Below are 25,370 nucleotides of genomic sequence, written 5' to 3'. Positions count from 1 at the left end.
TATTATATCATTTTCAAGATGGTGGGTGAACCTTTGCGAACTTGTGTCTCATTTTAAATGTTATATTTAGAAAAAATAATAGGAAATCATTGAAAAATTCGCTGTTATTTTACGTAGGCCGGAGGGATGGATCTCGCAAATAAGTTGCCGAAAATCAAAGATCAAGAGAAAGAGAGCCAATTTGGCTATGTGTTCGCTGTCTCTGGTCCCGGTAGGTTATCAAATTCCCAAGCTCATTTAAAATGCATCGCAATTCATCAGTAGTTTCTTTCCTATATTTTGCTATATATAAATCAATCTTATTTGTTTTCTATTCTATAGTTGTGACGGCAGAAAATATGAGTGGGGCTGCTATGTACGAACTGGTAAGCGTACGTTAATGATCAACTCACAAGGCTTGAAATTCGAGGGAGATGTGGTAGACCGATAATTGGCGTTTGATTTGTACTCTATACACTTTTAATTCGTCCCTCTTTATCACCATAACTGTGGCTTGATGTTGGGAAATTTTATTGCTATGGAATCACCCCAATCGGTAAAAGAATGCGAATCCATGGCCCCAACCTATTATTTGCCTGAATAATTTTATCCCCACCCTCCACCCCTTGTTCTCATTAATTTATGCATCAGTTCCGTAGTGCACTGAATTTAGAATGAATGCATCACATAATACATTGTTACCCCAATGTAAAGAGCCCCTGTATAACGAAGTTTCTGCTATAATGAACAATGCTCATCAGCCTGGCCAAAGTTACTATAAATGTAGGGATATAGGCGAAGCATTGCCCAAAGACGCACCGGCAACATCACAGGAAGACGGATGATTCGCATGGGCTTCAACCTCGGCGAGTGGCGTCGCTTCACTATTTTGCGTAGAACGAGGCATGACGGAAAAATGCTAATGAATCCGCAAAGATTCGCTCACAGAAGCAGTGATTGCAACCATCGCTAGCAAGCAAGGCTGTACGTAGTTTGCCCCTGCGAACTCAAAAGGGGCACCCCCACGGATCATGTGCAAACTGGGCGAGACCGCTGGCAGCATTAGCTCGAGATTAACCTTGCCTAAATTACATTTAACCACATCAAAAGTAAGTTACCAGTCTCGTCTCGTTTCTCGCGAGACAAGAGTCGCATCTCTTGATATGAGATTCTTGTATTGAGAGACAGACCTGACTCTTGTCTCTCGATACGAGCATCTCGTCTCGCGAGAATCACTGAGGTGGAAATTTTGGCATATTACTGAACGTACAATGTAAACTTCTTGCGAGAAGAAAAACACTTGTCTCGTGATGTGTTTATCTGTGCCATTTTTAAAACGGCTTGTGCCAACAGTGGATGATTCCGTCGTAGATGTATGTTCACATCGTAAGAGCTGATGTGATTCCTTCATTCAGTGCCAAGGTTTTGATTCACGCACAATGTGAGGGATGATTTGTTTTACAAAAATCTTGTCTTCAGTCCTTCAAAGGTTTTGTTTAGCTAAAATTAATGTTTGTAACAAATGTGAGGATAAAGGAATATCATTATAGCAGACACATTCCAAAAGCCCAAATGCAAATCTACTGAACTTAAATCTGAAACAAATCAACAGAGATGGGAATGCTTCAATCCAACATGTACATTGTTCTGGCCACACCTTACTATAAAAAACTATATTATATATAGAGAGAGGGAGAGGATATTACACGGCAGCATGAATGTATGAATTTTGTTTTCAAGAGGTAAAAACAATATTTCATGAACAAGTACATCAGATAGCACTAGAATGAGATCTTTGCCACTTAGTCAGGCTTTTTGTCTTATCAGTTCTATCAACTTCCAAATTTACGAAGTTATCAATAGCCAAACTGATTATTATTAATAGTGAAGAATTTGATTGTTGTTGTTTTTTTAACTTCGTTTGGATCCTCCCTCAACCCTCTGAAAATTCCAATTTCCTTTTTTACATGTAATTTCCTTTATAAACTTCAACTTTTGAGATCTCCCTTTCCCTCTGAATTTCAGGCAACCTTCCATTGGGGGCAGGGGTTGGGGAAGGTTGGTGATGGTGGGCAATTTGTCAATAATGCCTTCTGCTTCCAGAACCATAAGTTGGCTTTAACTGGTGAAGCCAACTTATCAACCCAACAGACTGGGCTTGCTTACTAAGCTACCTCCTTCATTGGTTTCAGCATCTTATTAATTTAATTTTACAACTGTAAAAGGCACTTAGACTTTGAAATTATCTTAGTTTAGTCCATCCATCCTACTCCAAATCCATTCACTCTTAAAGATGAGTGCGTGGCTTGTTCAAGTTTGTAATAATGGACACTTATTTTATTGTATTTATCAGGTTCGTGTTGGCCATAGTGAACTAGTTGGAGAGATCATTCGTCTGGAAGGCGACATGGCAACAATTCAAGTTTATGAAGAAACCTGTATCCAAAACATATCTATTTAGTCTTTAAATAAATGATTTGCAGTTAAATTATTTCGCAGATGCAGGTGGTATTCTGTGGTACTCTATAATGGGAAAAGTACATGTGGGTTGTACCTACAGTGTACAGTCAAACCTGTATATAACGGCCCTGTATTAAGCGGCCAACCCCTATTAAGCGGCCAGTTTTTAAAGTCCCTATTGTTTGCTCATACAAACGCTGTATTTGTTACCTGTATTATAGCCTGCGAACGCAGACGTATTTCCGGCTGTCAAGATTCTCTCCGCCGAAAAATGTTGAGAATCTCGACAGCCGGAAATACGTCTGCATTCGCAGGCTACCTGTATTAGGGGGCCACCTCCATTAAGCGGCCGCGGCCACCCTGTGGCAGTCCTATTTTTGTCTTTCTTTGTTATTTTTACCTGTATTAGGCGGCCACCGTTGAATGGCAACTAAGCCATATGTTATTCATGCGATATTTTATTGTGTTTAAAATGCGATCCAGCATCATTATAAAGAAATAACATGTGGAAAGCTACTGTAAGCTGATACTCGGCCGTTTAATGTAGTTAACGCTTTTCAGATGTCCGCAATGTGCTGAAGTACAGTACCATATCACGAACGCTAAAAAAAAGTTTGTTTTGAATATGCTTCACTCTTTAGCAAGAAATTCCTCTTTAATTAACTTGTTCTTCAGCCATGTGACATTGAACATTGAGCGTAACAACTATGAAATGACCGAATGGGATATTTTGTTGTGAACTGTAAGTCATAGAAATAGAGCACTGTACACCGTAGAAGAGTAGAGGACAATTTATTGTATAGTACTTTTACACAATGCCACGTATATTATACCGTTAAGTTACAAGTTGACACTGAACTTTGTTTAAAGTATTGATCACTTGAAAGAGTGCTGATTGTCCTATTGTTTCCTTGCATGAAGTTTTTTTTGTATGATACGGCATTAAAATTGACATTAGACCACGCCCAGCGAGTATTTTTAATGATCCTGTATTAAGCGGCCAGTTACTCAAGTCCCGAGGCTGGCCGTTATATACAGGTTCGACCGTACGTAGGATCAATAGTTTTAGCTGAATATTATACAAGTGAACATTGCAATAATTATGTACTATGCCACTTAAATACAGTCATGGGTTTGAATATGGTTCAAGCAAGAACTACATGAGCTGCATACAACTGTGATGATCATTCACTTAAATTCATTCTTCCACTTGCAGTTCAAATGTATGAATTTCATACATGTATAGTTCACTTTCGGTTTTGAAATTGTTTAATTGTTTGTGGTTCTAGTAACATGGATAAGACGCACCCTCGAATTTTGTTGTATTTTTTGTTTTTATAAAATGAAAAGAACAGACTACACTGCAGCCTACATGTAGCTACACTGCAGTACATGCATATCAAATTGGTGCAAGCATTGGCCACAGCTGAGGGTTTTACTTATTGAAGGACTTTCCTACACTGCCTCTCATGGTAGAGTAAACTAGTACATTGTAAGCACAGTATATTCCTTGACAACTGATGTTTTCAGCTGGTGTGACTGTTGGTGATCCTGTGCTAAGAACTGGAAAGCCCCTCTCTGTTGAACTTGGTCCAGGTAAGGTTGGATTACCTGTGGCTCTTAGACACAAATTGCTACATGTACTTCTTCATACTGTATATGCATGTACAGTCATGCTTTATATAAGATAGCTTTATATTATTTTCAGCACATCCTTTTAGACTGGCAAATATATACATTAATTTTGTACATGTAGACCTTTTTAATTATCATATCTCTACAAAGCACATACAGTGTACAACTGCATTGTATTGTTTGCTACTAATGATACCAGATTTCAACAAGCTCTTCTTTACTTCATACTTGTGCATTGTACATCCTTTATTTGGTCTCAGACTTCTTGATCATCATTGGTTTTCAGACAAGCATTTTCTATGACTTACATTTGTCTTATGATTAGTAATAATTATACAGTATATACTGGTAGGAGAAGTTGATCCAGATGTGTAGACATCATTATTATGCCTTCAAAATGACTTGCCACAGTACCTGTACTATACTTTCAATTGGCAAATCTTCATTCATGCTTGCACTAGTCTGAATGCAGCTTTTCTTCAAGTGGAAATGAGTTGTCTGGTTGTAGAAGCTCGGCACAATGAACAACATTATGACATTTTGAAGAAGAGTTCTCCATGCAAAATTAATGCTTTCCTTTGTGAAGCAAAGGAGATAGGGATGTCTCTATGCAGGCTTCACTCACACTAAACTTGGTCTCCCAAGGTTGCAATAATATTTGATTTGCATGCACAAATGAGTATAGATAATGATTATAATTTCCCAATGTACATGTACTTAATTGCTATATAGTTCTTATATTTTAATTTGATGATTTGAATGCAGTGTACAGTATACATACAATGCATGTACCTAGCGATTTACAGATCATCAAAAAATATTTAAGTAATAAAAATGTTAGTATGTAATTATAAGATTATTTTTAACTGATGCTGTTCCCCTTGTTACACTGTAGTATGATGCTGATGAAAATGCTGATACATGTGTATAATAACTTATAAATAATATATATGTTGTGGTTCAATATTATTTTTTGGGGGTTAAAAAATTTTCGAACCAGTTCATTAATGTTTGTTGAACAAATGGGTACGCACATCGTTATTGCTTCCATTTTACTTTTAAACAACATTGCTTGGGAGGGAGAGGGAGAGGAAAGGAGATGCTTTGAACAAACAGTTTTCCAACATTTTCAAGTCAATTGTAGCCTAGACAATAAATTATACATGAACATGTACTTTTTTTGTAGATCACCATTTTTTGTCATGTTAATTTAATGTACAGTGTACACGTAATATTCTAAAGCCCTGTTGAGAAACAGTTTCTGATAGATGTAGCAATGATCAACATGCAAGTAAAAAAGGTAAAATAATATGCAGTACAGTTTGAACTGTTGATTTTTATCTCTAAACAGGAATTTTGGGGAGTATCTTTGATGGAATCCAAAGACCACTGAAGGTTAGACTGTGTGAAGGAATTAGATAAAATAATGTCATGCTTTATCTTATGAAACTCTTTCTCCCTGCATCATGAATATAGTGCCCTGGTGCTCAGCTGGTGGATGGATAGCCTTCCATATGCAGTCATTTTTTATAGTAGAGTCATACAGTGTATTTATTTATTCTCTTCCCTACAAACACCTACTTGCCAGAGGATGGTATTCCCTCACTACTCCTAAAGTCTAGATAACTAACCTTTGCACATTTTTTATGTTAAGCTGCCTTCTTGCAAAAGCGTGTCACAATATTTATTGGGAATTGAACTGTTTACATTATTTGTTTTGGCTTAATACCCCAAACGTTGGGCTTAGACAGAAAAGCTTTTTTTCAAACCTGAGAGATTTGAGTGTAATTCCAGAGTTATGCAAAACAGCAAAACAAAAATTTAATCATAACTGGAAGATGTGTTAGCATGGGAAAACCAAACCAGATAACTGAGGTAAAGTGTCTCAGAGAAAACATCAAGTGAATGGCATTTAAATCTTTGGAGTTTCATCTGTATATTTGGTGTGTGTTCCATTTTAATACAAAGCATTGATTGATTGGAACTAATTTTTGGTGGGAAGTTCAGAAGTGTACTCTAACCAATGATTTGATTGGTCGCAGGTAGACAACAGGCCCCAGTTGTTCAAACAACGGATAACTTTATCCACTGGATAAGTCGCTATCCAGTGGAGCAAATGTACTCCAACTAACGGCAAGTTGTCCACACAATCCCATTCTTAAATTTGACATATGCTTCTACTCTATTCACAAACTATAGGACTATCGTGAAAATCGTGCACACATTTTATCTGCCAGATAGCAAACTATCCAGTGAATAAAATTATCCACCCTTTGAACAACTGGGGCCAGGTAAATAACGATTGGCTAGAGTGCTACTTGAGGAGAACAATAGAAAAGGAATGCCGATATCTGGCAACCAGGCATTCAAGTTTGTGGTTAGGACAGTAATACGACTCCTCTAAACACGATTGCGTGGGAGGCTAGAAGTTGGGTGAGAGATCATCCATCAATCCATCCATTCATTAAATATATTTTTCTCCTTCCAGGATATCAATGAATTGACACAGAGCATCTACATTCCCCGTGGCGTCAACACTGAGGCCCTCAGTCGGAGTGCATCATGGGATTATCAGCCAGAAGGATTCAAGGTTATAATAAATTACAAGCTGTCAGTAATGTTATATTATATATCAATAATTATTTATTTTTGTAACAATCTGTAGGTTCCAAATACAAGATCATCCCTTCATCCAGTGATTATACTACTAACAGTACCGGACAGAAGTAACCTAACAGAGATCTTACAGCTGTAAAATGGAACGCTTAATTTCTTGCATTCTCTTAGCATTCCCTAAGTATTTCTCTTTACATTCCCTAAGCATTCCTGACCAGTAACGCGTTCGCTGTTAGGTTACTTCTGACCGGTAATGTACATGAATGAACTAGAGCCGTAACTAACAAACCAATTAATCTAACGGTCAGTCAATGAGTCAGTCGTTCCTTTGTTTGTTTCTTTTTTGCTGGGAATTCATAATTTCTACTGCAGTCAGTTGGTGAGTCCATCTGCCAGTCAGTCAGCCAGTTGGTCAGTCAATCAATTACTATAGTCAATCAGTCAACAGGCGGCAGATAAAAAGTCAGTCAGTCAATTGGTCAATTATTTGAGCACTTATTATACATGTACTGTATACTGGTACATGGTGTAGTTATTCATGCATTAGTCCATTTACAGAGCTGCCATTAACCCTTTAAGCCGAAACGGTGATCAGCATCAAATTTCTCCTTGTAATATCCATGCCTATTCAACCCATAAAGTCATGAGAATTAAGGATATGATCACCCAAGGTGAATTTTCTTGATATTTTAATAACTTCTCCACAGTACTTTTATAAGAAAAGTAACGGGACAAGATAGGAGAATTTGTTCTTTGATATTAGAAGTTAAAGGGTTAAGGGCCATAACCTGTAACACCTGGATATCGTTGAAATTAAGAACCTTGATGTTACAAGTGATCTAGACTTTCGCATGTTTATTTTACTCACAAGACAACAGCAAGATTAAAAATGCTGGAAAATAAATAATAAAAAAAATATAATTGCTACTCTGAATGATGTTGATTAGATTGGAGACCATGTGACGGGAGGGGACATATATGGTATTGTACATGAGAATACGCTACTGAAGCACAGACTGGCCCTTCACCCCAAGGCCCGGGGTACGGTCACATATATTGCACCCCCAGGAAACTACAATGTTACTGTAAGTATCCTTAATGCCATTGTTGAATTAATTTTGTATACTAGAAAGACACGCAAATTAGGATTTCTGGCATTATTCAAGCTTCAATAGTTTGATACCAACAACAACAACAACAACAAATACTGTACAACCATACTTAGATGGAATGTTTGGTTTATTAGACATGTCAAAAACTTATGAGTTATTGGTACCAAAGGAAAATGTGCCCTGGTTGGTCCTACTTATTGATTTAACTGATGCTGGTTACATTGTACAATCTATGTTCTACCTGTGTATACAGGTTTCTCTGCTCTTGGTTAATATCATTGACTTCAGGCTGTTATACAGAGTTGAGGTCTCATTCAGTTGGAAGCCTTTCAGAGAATTATGCCAAGCTAACGACATGGTGGCACTGAGAGTTATCACAGCCAAAGCTTTTTTCGTCCTCAGCGGTTGTTTTACATCCCCGAAAAAGTTCCATGACAGTCTAACCAATTGACGTGTATGTCAAAGCAATCTTCGTGGTTTTTTTACGTCCACAAATTGGAGACACGACCTCCATCTCTAAGTTGTCAGACAAGCCATGTGATGGTCTAGGAAATTGCACATGTCAAAGCAAAGACAGCACGTTCTCCTAAATTATTTTAAGACCCTGAGTGTTGGTCTAGCTGGGGTTCAAACCTGTGACCTGACTTCCTGCTCAGCTGTTTGATGTTCTACCAACTGAGCTAACGAAGAGGCAGTCGTTTTTACTGATTACTGATGTTAGTGTAAAATGTAACTGCTAGAGTGTTTGACATAGAAACAACATGTATCTCTGTGGAGAATTCTTGTGAATAAATGCCCTGTAACTGATTTTAATTAAATGTTTAAAAATGTTGTTGAAATTATTGTATTTCTGCAGGATGTTGTCTTGGAAACTGAGTTTGATGGAGAGAAGACCCAACATACCATGTTACAGGTGTGTTTACGTAAATAGGGAAGAGATTACCTGCGTGGCAGGTGCATGAAAAAATTAATTCTTTTGTCTTCCACCCTCACGCGCCCTACATTTTTCATGTGCCAGCCTTGCAGACTAGTGAAGAGCCCTTCCTGTTGTGAATAGCACTATGCACTTATCTCAACTGTGCCAACCATTACAGTCAACCCAGGTCACGCGTGAACGATATCTTTGAAATTTGAACGGAGTTTTGAAATTTACATGTCAGTTTTCAAAATTGCCAACAAGATTTCACGGTTCCCGTATAAATTTCCCTAGCTTATTGACGGTATAAAGCTATGAATTTTTCTTTACATTGCAAAATTGAATATTTCAAGAATAGCAATTGTTTCCCAAGTATTTTGAATCTTTTTTTCAGTTAATGCGTCTTTTTCGGAACGACTTCCAGAGAGATGTCCAACATTTCATCCACACGTCGGACATTACAAAGAGAAATTCGAATGTTCATTTCATTCTTGGAATTACTGCTCACGTGTGACCTGGATTGACTGTAATAGTACACTGAACATTGCAGCCATTGTCTGCCTTCATCCAGGTGTATAACTGGCAACGTACTGCAGCAGATAAACTTGTGATGAATGAGCATTACCTGTTGGGACAGTTATCAATTACTCTTAGTTGCTTCATGCTACTGTAACTGTTAAGTTTTACCCATGTTGGCCATCCATACACGCAACTCAGTTTATCTGTGTATACAGCTGTTTCGACAAAGGTTGTCCAATAAAAGGGTAAAAGCGTACGCAACAATGCCGAAAGGTAGTCTGTGAAATACCCAATAAATTTCTATAAAAGCTCAGAATCCATAATGCCTCGACCGTACAGCGAAGACTTGAGGTGGCCTGCAATATGGATTCGGAGCTTTAATTGAAATTTATTGGGTATTTCCAAACTACCTTTCGGCTTTGTCGCGTACGCTTTTACGCTTTTTTTGGACAACCTTTGTCAAAACAGCTGTATCAATACTGACTTGGGTGTCATTGGATACTTGGCACCTGTTATGCAGAGGCCCTGTTATCTTCAATTATCACAGCAGGTAATTATTTCACATGGAGGACAAAATCCCATTTATTCTGAATTACTGGGTAACTCAGACTTTGACATCCCTAGACTCAACACTGCAAAAATATCGCAGGCAGTCCTCATGATATCTAGGCCCACTAGTCTAAGCTGACTAGCTAAGAAAGAAACACACCCACCTTAAAGAAGTTCAAGAAAGTGATAAGCTTTAGAAACATATCATTACTGGATGACAGTAGTTGTGACTCTTGCTATTTATGCAACACCTGGCGTGACATAATTTTGACCCGATATTTGAATCATTTTAATTTAATTATTGTAATTGGCAAATCTTTTCGGGTAATTTGTAGATTATAGCCTTTAGAATTTTGAGATGATTATGTATATATACATGTCACCTTTTTCAATTTTATAATAGTTTGTATAGTGTCCTCAATTAGCGCTTGGTATGCACTAAAATGAATCTTGACACTTTTAATTAAAGGTTACTACTACGGTTAATATACTACAGATTTTCCATTTAAGCAGGATTTCTGTTTTAATTGTAGATTTGGCCTGTGCGACAAATGAGGCCTGTAGCAGAAAAGTTAGCCGCCAACTATCCACTGTTAACAGGACAAAGGGTATTAGATGCTCTTTTCCCGTAAGTAACACCTTTGCTGGTCGTGATTTACGCTGTACATCAGATAAAGCATTATTGCTATTATTATTGTAATTTCTTTAGCATTTATATTTCACTGAAATTTGTTGTTCATTTCACACTGAAGATGGCAGAGGCAACTGCCGAAACATGTCTCTTGTAAAACTCAGGAGTGTCGTGTTTTTCTTAAACTTAATTTCCTCACTGCTTTTATCCAGACCATAAAGCATTCAGCAATTGATTTTCCTTCTTTCAATATTGTATCTTACATTTAGTTGTGTTCAAGGAGGAACCACCGCTATCCCAGGAGCCTTTGGGTGTGGTAAAACTGTCATCTCCCAGTCTTTGTCTAAGTTTTCCAACTCTGATGTCATCATCTATGTAGGATGCGGCGAGAGAGGAAATGAAATGTCGGAAGTATTAAGAGATTTCCCTGAGGTAAACACGGCTTTTGTTTGTTTTGTAAATAATTATGTAGAATTTAAAGGGATACTGTTTGCTGTCACGGCGATTTGCTATACTCCAGCCAAAACTGGTCAAATATTTGACAAAAAACCCTTTTACTCAATACAGTGCGACGCGCCTTACCGTGGCCACGGCAACAAACTTTTTTTTTACAAATTAGCCAATCAGGACACGCGAATTTGATTAACAGTCACGCCTCCTTGCAAAGCCCAACAGGCAAGTGACGCAATGTGACATGTCGTTTTGTATTTTATGGCTAACTTGTAAAAAAAAAAGTTTGTTCGGTGGGCACGGTAAAGCCTGGTTTACACGTACGACGCAGGCATAAGAATAAGCACAAGCACAAGGATGTTTACACGTGCGATAAGCATAAGCATAACGTGACACACTCAAGCGCAGAAGCAGCCACGATTTGATTCCAACATGGCGGAAAATGGCAACGCATGAGTAACTAGATTGTACGCTGACAACTTGTCTCTGTTTTTCAGTTTCCTTTCCTTGCGCTTATGCTTATGCTTGCGTCATCCCGGTTTACACGTACGACGCAACGACGCAAGCATAAGCACAAGCACAAGAGAATGGAAATCGTTCCATTCTCTTGTGCTCCTGCTTGCGTCGTACGTGTAAACTGGGACGACGCAAGCATAAGCACAAGCGCAAGCACAAGGCGCTCAAAGTTATGCTTGCGTCGCACATGTTTACACGTAGCTTTCTTGTGCTTATGCTTGTGCTTATGCTTATGCTTGCGTCGTACGTGTAAACCAGGCTTAAGGCAGGCCGCACTGTAAGATTTCCTAACATGAAATTGCAGTTAGAGCGCCGGGAAGAAAATATTAAGTGATTTTACGTGGAAGAACTCACTATAATCAGATTTTAGCGACTACATTACAATACACAGAAAGAACTTAAAACAACTGTTTTGCAGACGAATTTACAAAGTAAAGCTACCTCTGATTTGTTGAAAAGCTTTCAAATCAACTCACGCCGGGGATGCGCTTTCCATGTAGCCAAATTTTCCGGTTTGACAGGAAACTTCCTGTGTCAAATGGAACAGTTTTCTCTGTTTGCGCTCAGATTCGTTTTTAGTTCCAAAATTTCAACTTCATTACTACATCAAAAGACTTATGTGTTGGTACTCGAACCCAACGGAATGGAGATGACAATTTTAAGCAAATGATACGGTAATATTTTGGTTCCAGCCGGTTGGAATGCAGAATAGTGGAGTACCTCTGAACGTATTTCCTTTGTTCCGGAAATTTGCCAGTAAAAACGCGCGTTCCATTGCATTCAATCCAGTTGAACTAGAAATTTTGATTTTGGCAAAATGGAAAGCTCTCCTGATTTACCAATAAATACAAGTAATGTTTAGAAACCGTTCGTGTGTACCCCATATAAGAAGCCTTTTTTTTTAATCTAGTGTTACAAAACCAAAACCTAGATAATCAATAATTTAGAACTCATCGAAAACTTATAGGTGTAAAAATTAATAGGAATTATGGTTTTCATTTTAGTTGTTGAGAAACTGGTGCTAGAATTTTCTTGCCTTGTTTATCTATTGTCCGTTGCGTTTTAGAAAAGAAAGTGCTCTTTATCCTTTTTATTTTTAAAGGAACTTTCACTATGTCAACAGATTGGCGTTAAATTGTTGACAATAATGTCTAAACTCTAAATTGTATTGTGAAAAGTGGAAACAATATTCAAGTGTGCTAATTTTGTTGTTGTTATTGCAGCTGACAGTTGACGTTGGCGGAGTAACCGAGTCAATCATGAAGCGTACTGCCCTGGTAGCAAATACCTCAAACATGCCTGTGGCCGCCAGAGAAGCTTCAATTTACACTGGTATATTTGTATTTCAGTAGACTACACGCAATCCCTTACATGTATTTATTTTAAGCTGGTGACACACTAGGTGATAATAGGGAGCTTAGCAACGACGGCGGCAACGGCAACGAAAACATCACTTGAAAATATATCTTGACTTCATTTGTGCCACTCCGCGATTATTTCAACTCGCTTAACTTTTACAAAAATGGCGAACTATCCAGGAACCAAATTGGTAGGAGTGGCGTACAAGCTAAGAAAGAAAATGAAAAAAAATTCACCGTAGTGCGTTCACGTTCTCACAAAACCTTAAATGTGGTCATTTCACGTTGTTGTTTTGCAGAGGACGGCAAAGAAATGTGCCAAAATGTAAAACGCACGTGCAGAGCGATTGTTTTTGCTCATTAAACCTATCGTTTTGCGGCGTTGTCGTTGCCGTCGCCGTCGTCGTTGCTTAAGCTCCCTTTTATACGCCGATCGCCGCGGTCGGCGTTTAAAATCGCCGATCTGGCATGTCAGATGTCGGCGATTAAATTCGCCGGCATTCGCCTAGTGTGCCCGTTCCCTCGATTTTCTACGCTCATCGCTACGAATCGCCAGTAAAGTCAATCAATCGGGATGGACTATTTTGTCACCTGACTTTTCAAAATAGCGGACAGCAGCGATACGATAGAGCCGGGGAACAAGGTTGAAGTGCCACATTTCCGCGATCGGCGAAAAAAAATCGCGAAGTGTGTCCGCATCAATCGGGGGCGAAAATCGCGCGTAATGTGTAAGTTCTCTTAAAGCCAGCGACACACCTGGCGATTTTATACGCTGATCGCGGCGAATTTGATCGCCAGCGATTTTCGCCACTGACTGATGCGGACACACCTGGCGATTTTTTTCGCCGATTGTGGCGATGTGGAAAATTTGAAAACTCATGTGATAAAATCGCCAAGATACATCTGCTCACGGGGTAAAAATCTGTTTACCAATAGAACTGAGTGGCTGTTTACTATTGTTGGTGTGACAAACAAAGAGTTCGGTTGAGGCAACTGACCATACATGCTCTAAGCTGCTTCCCATGCAATATTTCCTATGCAGTGCTGATCACCTTTTTCATTCATTAACTTCTCTTGTCTTCCAGGTATTACGTTATCTGAATATTTCCGTGATATGGGATACCACGTCAGTATGATGGCCGACTCCACCTCACGTTGGGCCGAGGCTCTTCGTGAAATTTCTGGACGATTGGCTGAAATGCCTGCAGGTATGGCCAGCATGCGTTGCTATTTTCTGATTTGTTTTCTTTTTTACTGGTTTCATTAGCCGGCGTCCTGCATGTAGTTATTTTTTATAGGGAGCTTAAGCAACTACGACGGCGACGGCAACGACAACGCCGCGAAACAATAGGTTTAATGAGCAAAAACAATCGCTCTACACGTGCGTTTTACATTTTGGTACATTTCTTTGCCGTCCTCTGCAAAACAACAACGTGAAATGGCCACATTCAAGGTTTTGTGGAGAACGTGAACGCACGACGGTGAATTTTTCTTTCTTTTTTTTTTCTTAACTTGTACGCCACTCCTACCAATTTTGGTTCCTGGATAGTTCGCCATTTTTTTGTAAAAGTTGAGCGAGTTGAAATAATCGCGAAGTAGCACAAATGAAATAAAGATACATTTTTAGGTGACGCTTTCGTTGCCGTTGCCGTCGTCGTTGCTTAAGCTCCCTATAAGGGACCTTACGAATGCGCCACCGCAACGCCAATGAAAGCGTCACTTTAAAATATAGCTTTATTTCATTCGTGCCACTTCACGATTATTTTAACTTGTTCAACTTCTACTGACAAACGACGAACTACCCAGGAATCAAATAGGTAGGAGTGGCGTTCAAGTAATGAAAGAGAATGAAAAATTCACCGTCTTGTGTTCACGGTCTCCCCAAAACTTCAGTTAAATTTGGTCATTTCACGTTGTTGTTTTTCAGAGGACAGCAGAGAAATGTACTAAAGTGTAAAACGCACGTGCAAAGCGATTGGTTTTGCTCATTAAGCTTATGGAAATAACTGTGACCATAGCAGTATTTAAGCGATATTTTCATGTCTAAATAGAAGACAGATCCTTGCAGATCCTTCTATTTGATCTTTCATCCGCAGTTCAAAATATATGTTTCGTATATTTACATCCATTTATTTTCTTGTTTATTGAATATTGTCGACTAATTCATGACGCTATTCTGAGATTAAAGTAACAGTTTGCGAACCTGGCTTGTTAATTGCAGATTGTAATTTGCTGTTAAAAGGCCTGTTAAGTTTACTATGCTGCAACAACAGAGAAAATAAACCCACAAAATAAATTAGTTATTCATCGTGCACAAAGAAAAGTTCGTTAGATTTAACATGTGTGCCATCTTTTATTCACAGACAGTGGTTACCCAGCATACCTTGGTGCCCGATTGGCTTCATTCTATGAGCGCGCGGGTCGTGTTCAGTGTCTTGGTAACCCACCGAGGGAGGGTAGTGTGTCAATTGTCGGAGCAGTATCTCCCCCTGGTGGAGACTTCTCGGATCCTGTAACCTCTGCTACACTGGGTATTGTTCAGGTTTGTAAAAGTGAAAGTATTTTTGCTGGTAACTTGAATCGATCCATCAGACCCTTATCACACGGCGGCCATGTTGAGTCTCAGGAGAATAAAAAGCTTTGTTTTTGCACGGCAAGCCTCGCACTGAATTCGCATCTGGCCGAGGCTTGCCGTGCGAAAACAAAGCTTTTCATTCCCCCGAAACTCAACATGGCTGCCGAGTGATAAGGGTCTATTGTTACTTGTAGAATATACAGTGTATACAGGCGCTTATTTTAGGAACGGAGAATTAATAGTGAGAGGACGTCCGCTTGATTGAGGAAATAGCACATGTAATGCTGGTCCATGTATTGCGATCATCCCATAGAGAATAATAAAGAGCTATAAAGAACCTGAATAGTTTCATGATCTACAAACACGTAGGCAGCCGGTTATTTTAGAGAATTAGGGAGCAGAGATGGCGCAGTGGTGAGAGCACTCGCCTCCCACCAGAGTGGCTCGGGTTCGATTCCCGGACTCTACGTCATAAGCGGGTTGAGTTTATGTCGGTTCCACCTTTGCTCCGAGAGGTTTTTTTCCGGGTTCTCCGATTTTCCGTTTTCCTCAAAAACCCAACGGTTCTAAATTCCAATTCGATGACGTGTGGAAAGTGTCCCTGAATTAGTGGTCTGCGCTAAATACATTTGTACATTGAAGCTTGGAGTTGTTTTCAGATGAGTGTCGAAAGTAATGTCGCGTTTGCTTTGGGTTTGCCTAACTGCGCTCTGTGATTGGTTAGCAAAGCTCGCGCCATTTTCTCAACCAATCAGAAGCGAAACCAAAACCAATCGTGACTTGCTCGCACGCGTTTTCCCGCGCTTTGCGCCGGTTGCGTGCATTTTCTTCGAGTTCTGATTGGTTCACTGCGCTGTTTACGTCTGTTGTGATTGGCCAGAGTAATTCCTTTGGTTTTGGTTTTACGACACTCAATTGAAAAACGATCTTAATAAAGTGATTTATTTTTATTAGTAGTAATTGATTTAGCTTGCCACTGAAAGCCGCGTATTTGTGCTGTAGGTATTCTGGGGTTTGGACAAGAAGCTGGCACAGAGAAAGCACTTCCCCTCCATCAACTGGCTGATAAGTCACAGTAAATACATGAGAGCTTTGGATGATTTTTATGAGAAAAATTATCCTGAATTTGTGGCGCTCAGAACAAAGGTTAGTGCGTGTATTTCTTATTCTTTTAAGGTGGCCGAACACAGTTTGCGCGCGCTTGATGGCTTCATTCTTTAATGATAATAGTAAGCGTGCGCTAGGGTTGTGGTAAGCAAAATATGGCGTCGATAAAGTGATCCCTTAATTTTATATCAGATTGATCACAAAGTTAAGTTTTGCGCTTAAAATAATCCAGTGTATCGTTTGTGACCCTTTTTCTTTCATCACCGAACAAAGAAAGCGATTTCACGAAGAGCTAAGCCTTTTTGCACGCTTTAAATCTTTGCTGTGAATGCGCATTTGACCAAAAAATTGTGACTGGTTGTGTTAATGGAATTAAACTGTTTTCTCAGGAACCGCTCGTTAGAATTTCGTGAAATTTAGCAATATAGTAGTTCTCTAAGAGCCTAACTCGCCTGCAAACAAAAATCCAAATCTGACAGAGGGTATCTTTACAAAACATTAAAGTGCAAAACGGATATTAACAGAAGATCCCTCTGTTAAAGTTACATGAAAGTAGTGTCATTATGTCAGTATTTTGTGAGTTTTTCTAGAGACAAAAAATGGAAAAAATCTAACGAATGCATTTTCTAAAAATTAAGGAAAACTATTGTTTGTAGACGGTCAATAGTTCGCTGCGTTGCCATGGCAACGAGACCTAGCTCAACAACAAGTATCAAAATTCATTTCTTTTTAGTTGATCTTGCAACACACCAATTTCGGGCACCCAGAAGAACGTAGTTTCCAAATAACGCTTACTAACACTTGTATACTTTAAAACTGTGTTCGGCCACCTTAAATAAGTGCATGAGTATATGTTGTAAAATGACGATCGTCACCACAGCACCGAGCATCCGGTTTATGAAATTCCTGTGTTACTGGAGTAAACAAGGAATACTTTACTCTGTTTTTGTAAAATATTGTTAGTAGTATTAAAGGCTTCCGTGTTTTGTTTCTTAAAAAGCGAATGCCCCATGAGTTTAAGCAAATGTATTATATCTAATAAAAGCTTTTATGCTATTTCGACGTATATTACCGTGCTGTTTCAAATCAAAGATTGACTACAAGACAGCCGATTACTTTTGTTCCTTGAAAGGAAAATATCTCACGAGTTGTGAAGAGAATGTATTTTATCGAAAAAGCCATTACGATATTTTTTAGGTATATTGCTGTTCTGTTTTAAATAGAGATTGACGTTGACTAGTTCACGTAGTATAAAATTGCGGCATCCCCTAGCCAGAACAGCCAATGTGTACTCTTGGAAGTAATGTTCTACCTTTGTCCGATAACGATATCCAGAGTGCGCGAATTTGTTCGGCAGTCATCAAAATTCTTTCCGGAGACATAAAGGTCATGGAAAATAGAAAAGAGTGATATTTTAGGTATCCAGTATGTACTGCTGCGTTCAATATTGTTGATTTTTTTCATGTCATTAGGTCAAAGAAATCTTGCAAGAAGAGGAAGATTTATCCGAGATTGTGCAACTTGTTGGAAAGGCAAGTGAAACTTTTGCCTGATGTTAGCATTCCAAGAGCACGCGATCACGCACTGAAAATACTCACACTTAAGAATTTCATCCGCAGACTCAAAAGTTACAACCACCTTGTACAGAAAAAATAAGCAGCACTACAGCAAAGAACTGCTCAGTAGCTTTTCTTTGAATTATTACACTTTAGGATTTCATCCATTGACTCAAAAGTTAGAACCACCTTGTACAGCATCATAAACAGTATCACAGGAAAGTACTGATCAGTAGCTTTCATTTGAATGGTCACACTTTAGGATTTCATCCACTGACTCAAAATTAAGAACCACCTTGCACAGCATAATAAACAGTACCACAGAAAGGTACTACTCAGTAGCTTTCATACGAATGGTCATTCTTTAGGATTTCATCCACTGACTCAAACTTAAGAACCACGTTGTACAGCATAATAAAAAGCACCACAGGAAAGTACTGCTCAGTAGCTTTCATACGAATGGTCATTCTTTAGAATTTCATCCACTGACTCAAAATTAAGAACCACGTTGTACAGCATAATAAGCAGCACCACAGGATTGCACTGTTCTGTACAGGACCGGTCAAATGTAAGTTGAGAGTCACTCGAAATTCGAATGACGCGACTCAATTCTCGATCCTCAAAACTCGAAAACTTCGAGTATCGAGTCTCGAGTCGTTAGCTCTGATTTTCGAGTCGGGCGCTTCAAGTTGCGAGTCGAGAAAACAAAGGCCTTCATGACTCATGCTACTCATTAGCTTTCATTTGAGTGGCAAAAGTTAAAACCACTTTGTTCAGCGAAACAAGCGACACCACTTTAAAATACTGCCTTGTTGCTGTCATATAAGAACATGATAATCTTTTCTCTCTTTTCGCTTTAATTTATTGTATTCTGGTCTCCTTTCTATTAGGGTTCACTGGCCGAAGCGGATAAGATCACTCTTGAGGTAGCCAAACTGATCAAAGATGACTTCCTACAACAAAACGGCTATTCAGCATACGATCGGTACTGTCCGTTTTACAAGACCGTGGGCATGCTGTCCAATATTGTCGCCTTCTATGACATGGCGCGGCACGCCGTGGAAACGACCGCGCAGTCAGATAACAAGATCACGTGGGCAGTTATTAAAGAGAATATGGGGCAAATTATCTACCAGCTGTCTAGTATGAAGTTTAAGGTCAGTGAATAACGACGAACACTGTACTTGTGTTGTCAGTTCAGTTTTACCTTACAGGACGTTTTGGGGTGTTTGACAGGACGAGATTTCCTAACAACGAGCCTCATGGCGTTGGAGAATTTGTTCAATGTCGCTTGTAACAAATATGGAGGCGTGGTTAGGCTGCAGTTGTTAGCGCGTCGGATAATCGATCGGACTGTCGGACGAAAGACTATCTTGCGAGCAAGCTCTTCTGGTATGGGGGGCGGAAGGGGGAAAGAGGAGAGAGCTCTTTCCTCTTCCCCCCTCCCGCCCCCCAACCCCAAGAGAGCTTGCTCGCAGGCTAACGAAAGACCGGTGCTGGATGGTTGGTGATTTGAGGCTGGGTTGGTGTGTTGTTTACTTAGAGAAGAAACTTTGTTCCACTTTTTTCTCTTTACCCTGGGGGTGACCTAGTGTTGGCCCAGCATCCCATCCAGGGGGTAGGGGGTAGGGGGCAAGCAATAGTCCCAGAGGAACACATGGTCTACTTTAAAATGTAGGACGGAAGGCGTAAACAGTACTTTGATTTGTAAGCTCGACTGTATGCCCTAGCTCCGCCGAGTGTTCATAGCTCATTGGAAGGGCGCCTGAAACAAAGTGATCGGAAGGCCACCGGTTCCAGTCGACTCTTTTTCGAAAAGCTCCGATTTTTTCCGAGTTTGCCGGTGCCACTGGCAGAAAAAGATCCATCTTTCTCACGAAAAAGACTTGCAGCGCTCCCTCATTCATTTTTTGTTTCACAGGATCCTAACAAAGATGGCGAAACCAAGATAAAAGCCGACTTTGCAGAACTTAATGAACAAATGCAGCAGGCTTTCCGGTCCCTGGAGGATTAATCAACAAATCAATGCTATCTGGTGTACACTTCCAGTATGGACAAACTAATATAAAAGGCAAATTGAAGTAATTACATAAAAAAGTGAATGCGCAGTGTCTTTGGCATGCATCGTGTACAAACATTTGAAGATATGTGTGATCGAAATATTTTGTCATTTTTAAATGATTCTGAGTTAAGCCGCCTTTACGCGTTGAAACAAATTTCAGCAGGCGTTGCACCGTGTAACATGGTCGGTTTCGTGAAACTTTTTCGAACTTCCGTTGCCAGACAAGTTTCACGAAACGTAGAACCGCTTTCTACTTCTGCAACGGCTCGCAACGGTCGCAGTGGTGAAAAACAAGAGTTTCATCGTGTAACACCACTTCGTGAATCTTGTTTCGCGGCGCCGTTGCACATAAGTATCGGCTAAAAGTGTCGACGTGTAACGGCGGCTTTAACGTGAGTCTCGCGAATAAGTTGTCATAGAAACATATTTGGAACAAACCCGTAAAGAGCAAGCAAAGTTAATGCTTTTGCTTCCAACAATACTTAGCGTATCGAATGGTTTAACGCCGACTGGTCATCCTAAGAAAACCTCAGGAGCGTTTTCCATTTGTATGGAAAAACCGGTGGGAATTCTCCCCAAAATTGAACAGTACAGTTCTCGAATGTGTCCCAATGCGTGGAAAGATCGGTTGTTCCCTTTGGAAATCAAACGGAACGGTCCTCTTTTCTCGCAATTTGCGCATTCCGTCAAGCAACATGGTACCTGTATGATGAAGCAAATGATACAGTGAAAGGAATACCTTTAAGGACGATGCGTACTTTTGTTACTGCGCATACGTTCTGCGCATCTCGAGAAACTCGGATTTCCAATGGGTGGTGCCTACTAGTACAGGGATATTTTTGCGCGGTTTAAAACTATGCGGAGAAAGAAGAACTAAGCAAGTGCTCTTGGTATCCAAAAAGAAAATTGGGAGTAACCATGCATTTTTCAGAGATAATAAAGCTTAAATATGAAAAGAAAAAAAAAAAACCGCCGTACATTGCTTTGTAGGTTACAACTTTTTTGAATTATTGTTGCTTAATTATCTATGGAAAATGTGTCGTTCCCTCAATCTTCTTTTTTGGATTCCAATAGCCCTTGCTAAATTCTGATGTTCCCGCATAGCCATAAACTGCGCAAGAATACCTCTGTATTGGTAGGTAACGTTCTAAAATCCCCTCCCCCTCCCCCCCCCCCAAAAAAAAAAAAATCCGGTGGAAAGGTTCCAGTTTATTGTCCATCAAACAGCTAGTTTTTCCAAGCAAATTAAAGGCGCTCCATGTTGCTGAGAAGCGCGCCGACATGAATACCGTGGAATTAACTGTTAGGGAAGGCGAATCTCCCAAAACAAATGGCCCTCGATGACTCGACTTGGAAAGTACAAATTTCCTCAGTTAAGGCCGGTCATTTTTCTGTTTTAAATTCTTTTAACATCACACAAGTCGAATAATTAACTAAGCTGATGAATTTCTTCAAAAATTTTATACGGATTGTATTTAAACTTTTTTTCTTAATGACTTTGACCAATACTGCATGACCAATTTAAGTGGCGTCAGTCTATTTTCGAGAGATACCGTCTGCCTTGGAGAGATTTCCATCTCAAGAGGAAAATGCCAAGACAAATAACCTAGGATAGGGATTAAAACTACGTTCACTCAAGAAAGGTGGCGCTCTTTGTAATTGTTTTCTATATTCAGTTGTGAACAAATAGATCGCCCTAGATATTGATCATAAATGACGCAATGCCAAGCACAAACGTATCTGTGTTTGCGGTATAGCCTAGTTGTTTTAAGATGCAATTTAAGAATATATCAAGTTACAAAGGATAATTATTGTTTTATAATCATTTGCCTTAGAGCGGTTTTCATTTCACTGTCAAAGAAACTCACGTTTGCTTGGAATTTGCCACTCTGAGCTCTGTGACCTCCACTCTTGAAATAAATTAACGATAGCTTGTTGAAAATACATTCTTAAATTCGCATTTCGTTGGAAAACATGGAAAATGTATATCCTTCTCGGACAAACCAGTATTTTTGATTATCGCTTATTTTCTCTTTTAAATGTCCCAGGCGTCGCCATTTTGAATTTTATGACGTCATACGGTGGTTCAAATTGTTTAACATCAGAACTAGCGGCAACTGTAGGACGGCTTAAATTCCAAAATGGACGCGCGCGGGAAATTTAAAAGCAAAAATATGCGATTATCATACCCAATTTACAGCACATTTGAATGTTGTTTCCACTTTTTAAAATACAATTTAGAATTTAGACATTGTTTCCAACAATTTAACGCCAATCTGTTGACAGAGTGGAGGTTCGTTTAAAAATAAAAAGGATATTAAAAAGCACCGTTTTTTCTAAAACGAAACAAACAAGACAAAAACAAGCCAAAAAGATTCCCACGCCAGTTTCTCAACAACTAAAATGAAAACCATAGTCCTATTTGCATCTATTAGTTTTCGATGAGATCTTAATTATTGATTATCCAGGTTTTGGTTTTGTGACACTAGAGCTTAATGGTTCAGTTCTTGTTACTGGGACGCAAAACCTCTTAATGTTAATATTAAAATAATATCAAGCAAAGTGTTGACGTTTGCAATGATCTTGAAACACTCTACCGAGGTAATTTAGCAGTAATTTGTATTATCCGCCGATTAATTATAGCTATAGCTATTCACTGAGCACATAGGATCTTTGAATTGTGATGACCTACTGTGTCGTACATGTCTGTGTATTTAATTGAATTAAATTTTATTTAAAAATTATGCAAAGCGCGGCGAGTATCTTGACTTTGCTGGCTTGAACACAAGACATGAATGATTTCAACCCATGGAAAATTGCCATACTCCAAATGTAATTAGCTGTGGGAACAGGTGCAAGATTGTATACACGTTCTCCAAAGCTTTAGTCTAACACGCGCGAATAGCATAAGCATAAGGTGACATACGCAAGCGCCGAAACATAAAAATTTGGCTCAATCGCGCGGCCGGGCTGTCTTTTGGCGCGAGATTTGATTCCAACATGGCGGGAAATGGCAACGCATGAGTAACTAGAATGTAGGGTGACAACTTGTCACTGTTTTTCAGTTTCCTTTCTTTGCGCTTGTGCTTATGTTTGTGTCGTCCTTTTTACACGTACGGCGCAAGCACAAGCACAAGAGAATGGAAATCGTTCCATTCTCTTGTGCCGGTGCTTATGCTTGCGTCGTTGCTCAACATGTCGTAGGTGTAAACCGGAACGAGACAAGCACAAACAAGCACGAGGCGCTTATGCTTGCGTTGAACCGAAGAAATAAGTAAGGCTTAACTTTTCTTGTTTGTTAACTCTTTACTCCCTTCGTCTACTTACCTGTATTCCCTATCTGTTGATACAATCACTTCCAGGTTCTGATCAGAGTAGTTGAGCAACTTGAGAATTAGCAGTGTTCGCTCACCTTTGTTACCTCTAGCGTCATGGATGTTAACAGTTATTTTATAAATATTACAAAATAGTGAATGATCACTACTGGCCTCAATAAGGTATTTTCTCGATTCAACTTCGTATAAACGCCGGGTCAAAACTGCCGATTTTTAAATAAACGCCGGGTGCGTTTAATTGGGGCCCCGGCGTTTGTTCGGGGTCTCGGTGTGTATTAGCATGTAATTAAAACTTATATCATCACCTGCACACATTGGCTCACACAAACGAGGAGGACGTTGCGACATTACCGTTTATAAACTTAAAACTTTGTATTCATATCATTTACTTCCTCCTACATCATTCATATATTGTTTATGTGCTGTTTGTTAGTGATACAAATCTTGATTGCAACATGGTACGCGTGCCGTATGTACGGTACCATAATACTGTAACTTCGGGTAATCCAGGGGAAAATTGTCCAGCACTGACAAATTTCCCTAGGTTTCCGAGGATCGGTTTCATTTATAAACGCCGGCCTCGAAAAAACGCCGGGGCAAAACTGCCGGTACTCTCTATTTATGATCATGATCTCTCGTTTTCCATTTTCATCTTCTCATTCCCCATTCGTCATCCTTGCGCTTTTGTAGCATCCATGCAAATGTTTTAAACAAAATCTTGAAAGGTATCGCGCACACGTCGCGGTTGAAAAACGTAAACAATTTGTGAACTGCAAGCTTTTAATACTATGCAATAACTTTTCCGGCAAACTTAAGAAACTAAGTTAAGCATTGAAATTTAAGGTGGCTCTGAACATTTTTCATAGATTATTATTATTATTATTATTATTATTATTATTATTATTATTATTATTATTATTATTATTATTATTATTATTATTATTATTATTATTATTATTATTTTATTTTTTATTTTTTTTTTTCAAAAAATCAATCGCAATGGATATCTTTAAATAGGTTATACTGTGGATGTGGTAACCCATCACGCCGACAAAAAGACCATAACTTGTTCACTAACGTTTAGGCATATTTTTCATACTATTATTGCTGTACAACTGATAAAAAATGGCTGTATTGATTCGTCAAAGTATAAGGGCTAGAAAGTGATGGAAGCCGATGCCATCCCGCTTACAGTAAATAAATGTAGTGAGTGTTTCCACAGGGTGAAATAAGGCGTTTCTGTAATTTGGTCATGTTTCGCGTTTCCGCAGAGTTTCCGTTGGCTGAAACGTGTAATATCGTTTCCGTCGCATTTCCGCAAAACGGATTCGAATGGCAACTTAAGATTTTTCGTTTCAGGCCTACTCTGGGACCCAAAGTCGCCAAAAATCGCCTTAAGTCGCTTAAAGGACCCTAGTCAGCCTCCGCCATTTTCGATGCCATCGAAATTATTGATATTGCATGGTGAAGCGAAATCTTATTGCTTTACTGTAAGTTGTGTTCCTGAAAGTATGTTTCATTATCTTTAGTAGCTTCACAGTGATTTCGTTCATTTCGACATGCTCCGAATAAAATATAATAGCCAAACTCTCGCATATAAGCAAAAACAAAGGTGTGGCTGACTAGGGCCCTTCAAGGTTCAACACCCTTAAATAACCTAATATGATAAACTTTGCTATTACTGGACTGACTTTGTTACAATGTGTCCTCATGGTGTTGTTCCAAACCTTCCATTGTAATAGCGACCTTCAGATCAGAGTACGAGTACAAGATCGAGTATGACTGACTTTCGCATTTCAAACCGGTCATGTTCCCAGACCCCTTGCTCCTCCCTGTTGCTGACCAGTAGAGAAGGAGGCTCTAGGAACAAGATTGGTTTGACATGCGATAATCTGAAGCATTAGTACTAGGTCTTAAAAAGTCGTACTTGTACTCACTCAATCTCATACTCATACTACGATCTGAAGGTCCCTAATGTGAAAAGTAATGCAAGT

General features: G+C 39.3%; 1 protein-coding gene across 1 annotated transcript; it reads left to right on the top strand.

The window, feature by feature from the left end:
* Positions 1-3: 3 nt before the first annotated feature.
* LOC146461171 (V-type proton ATPase catalytic subunit A) lies at positions 4-22,785 on the top strand. The gene is made up of 18 exons (XM_085087040.1): positions 4-21; positions 118-211; positions 322-365; positions 2,333-2,417; positions 3,970-4,035; positions 5,426-5,469; positions 6,563-6,664; positions 7,638-7,775; positions 8,659-8,715; positions 10,320-10,414; positions 10,687-10,849; positions 12,607-12,715; positions 13,827-13,949; positions 15,105-15,283; positions 16,319-16,462; positions 17,896-17,955; positions 18,870-19,136; positions 19,901-22,785. Exons 1-18 carry the CDS (start codon positions 19-21, stop codon positions 19,991-19,993), a joined length of 1,866 nt encoding a protein of 621 aa, XP_084943166.1. The 5' UTR covers positions 4-18; the 3' UTR covers positions 19,994-22,785.
* The last annotated feature ends 2,585 nt before the right edge of the window (positions 22,786-25,370 follow it).

Source organism: Pavona decussata, unplaced genomic scaffold (assembly GCF_977016875.1).
Source record: "Pavona decussata unplaced genomic scaffold, jaPavDecu1.1 SCAFFOLD_201, whole genome shotgun sequence".
Lineage (NCBI taxonomy): Eukaryota > Metazoa > Cnidaria > Anthozoa > Scleractinia > Agariciidae > Pavona > Pavona decussata.
This window is presented reverse-complemented; position numbering and strand designations above follow the sequence as displayed.

Coding starts and splice junctions, on each gene's coding strand:
- LOC146461171 (XM_085087040.1), top strand. Junction 212..321: donor GTTCGCTGTCTCTGGTCCCG/GTAGGTTATCAA, acceptor TCTATTCTATAG/TTGTGACGGCAGAAAATATG. Junction 5,470..6,562: donor GAATCCAAAGACCACTGAAG/GTTAGACTGTGT, acceptor TTCTCCTTCCAG/GATATCAATGAATTGACACA.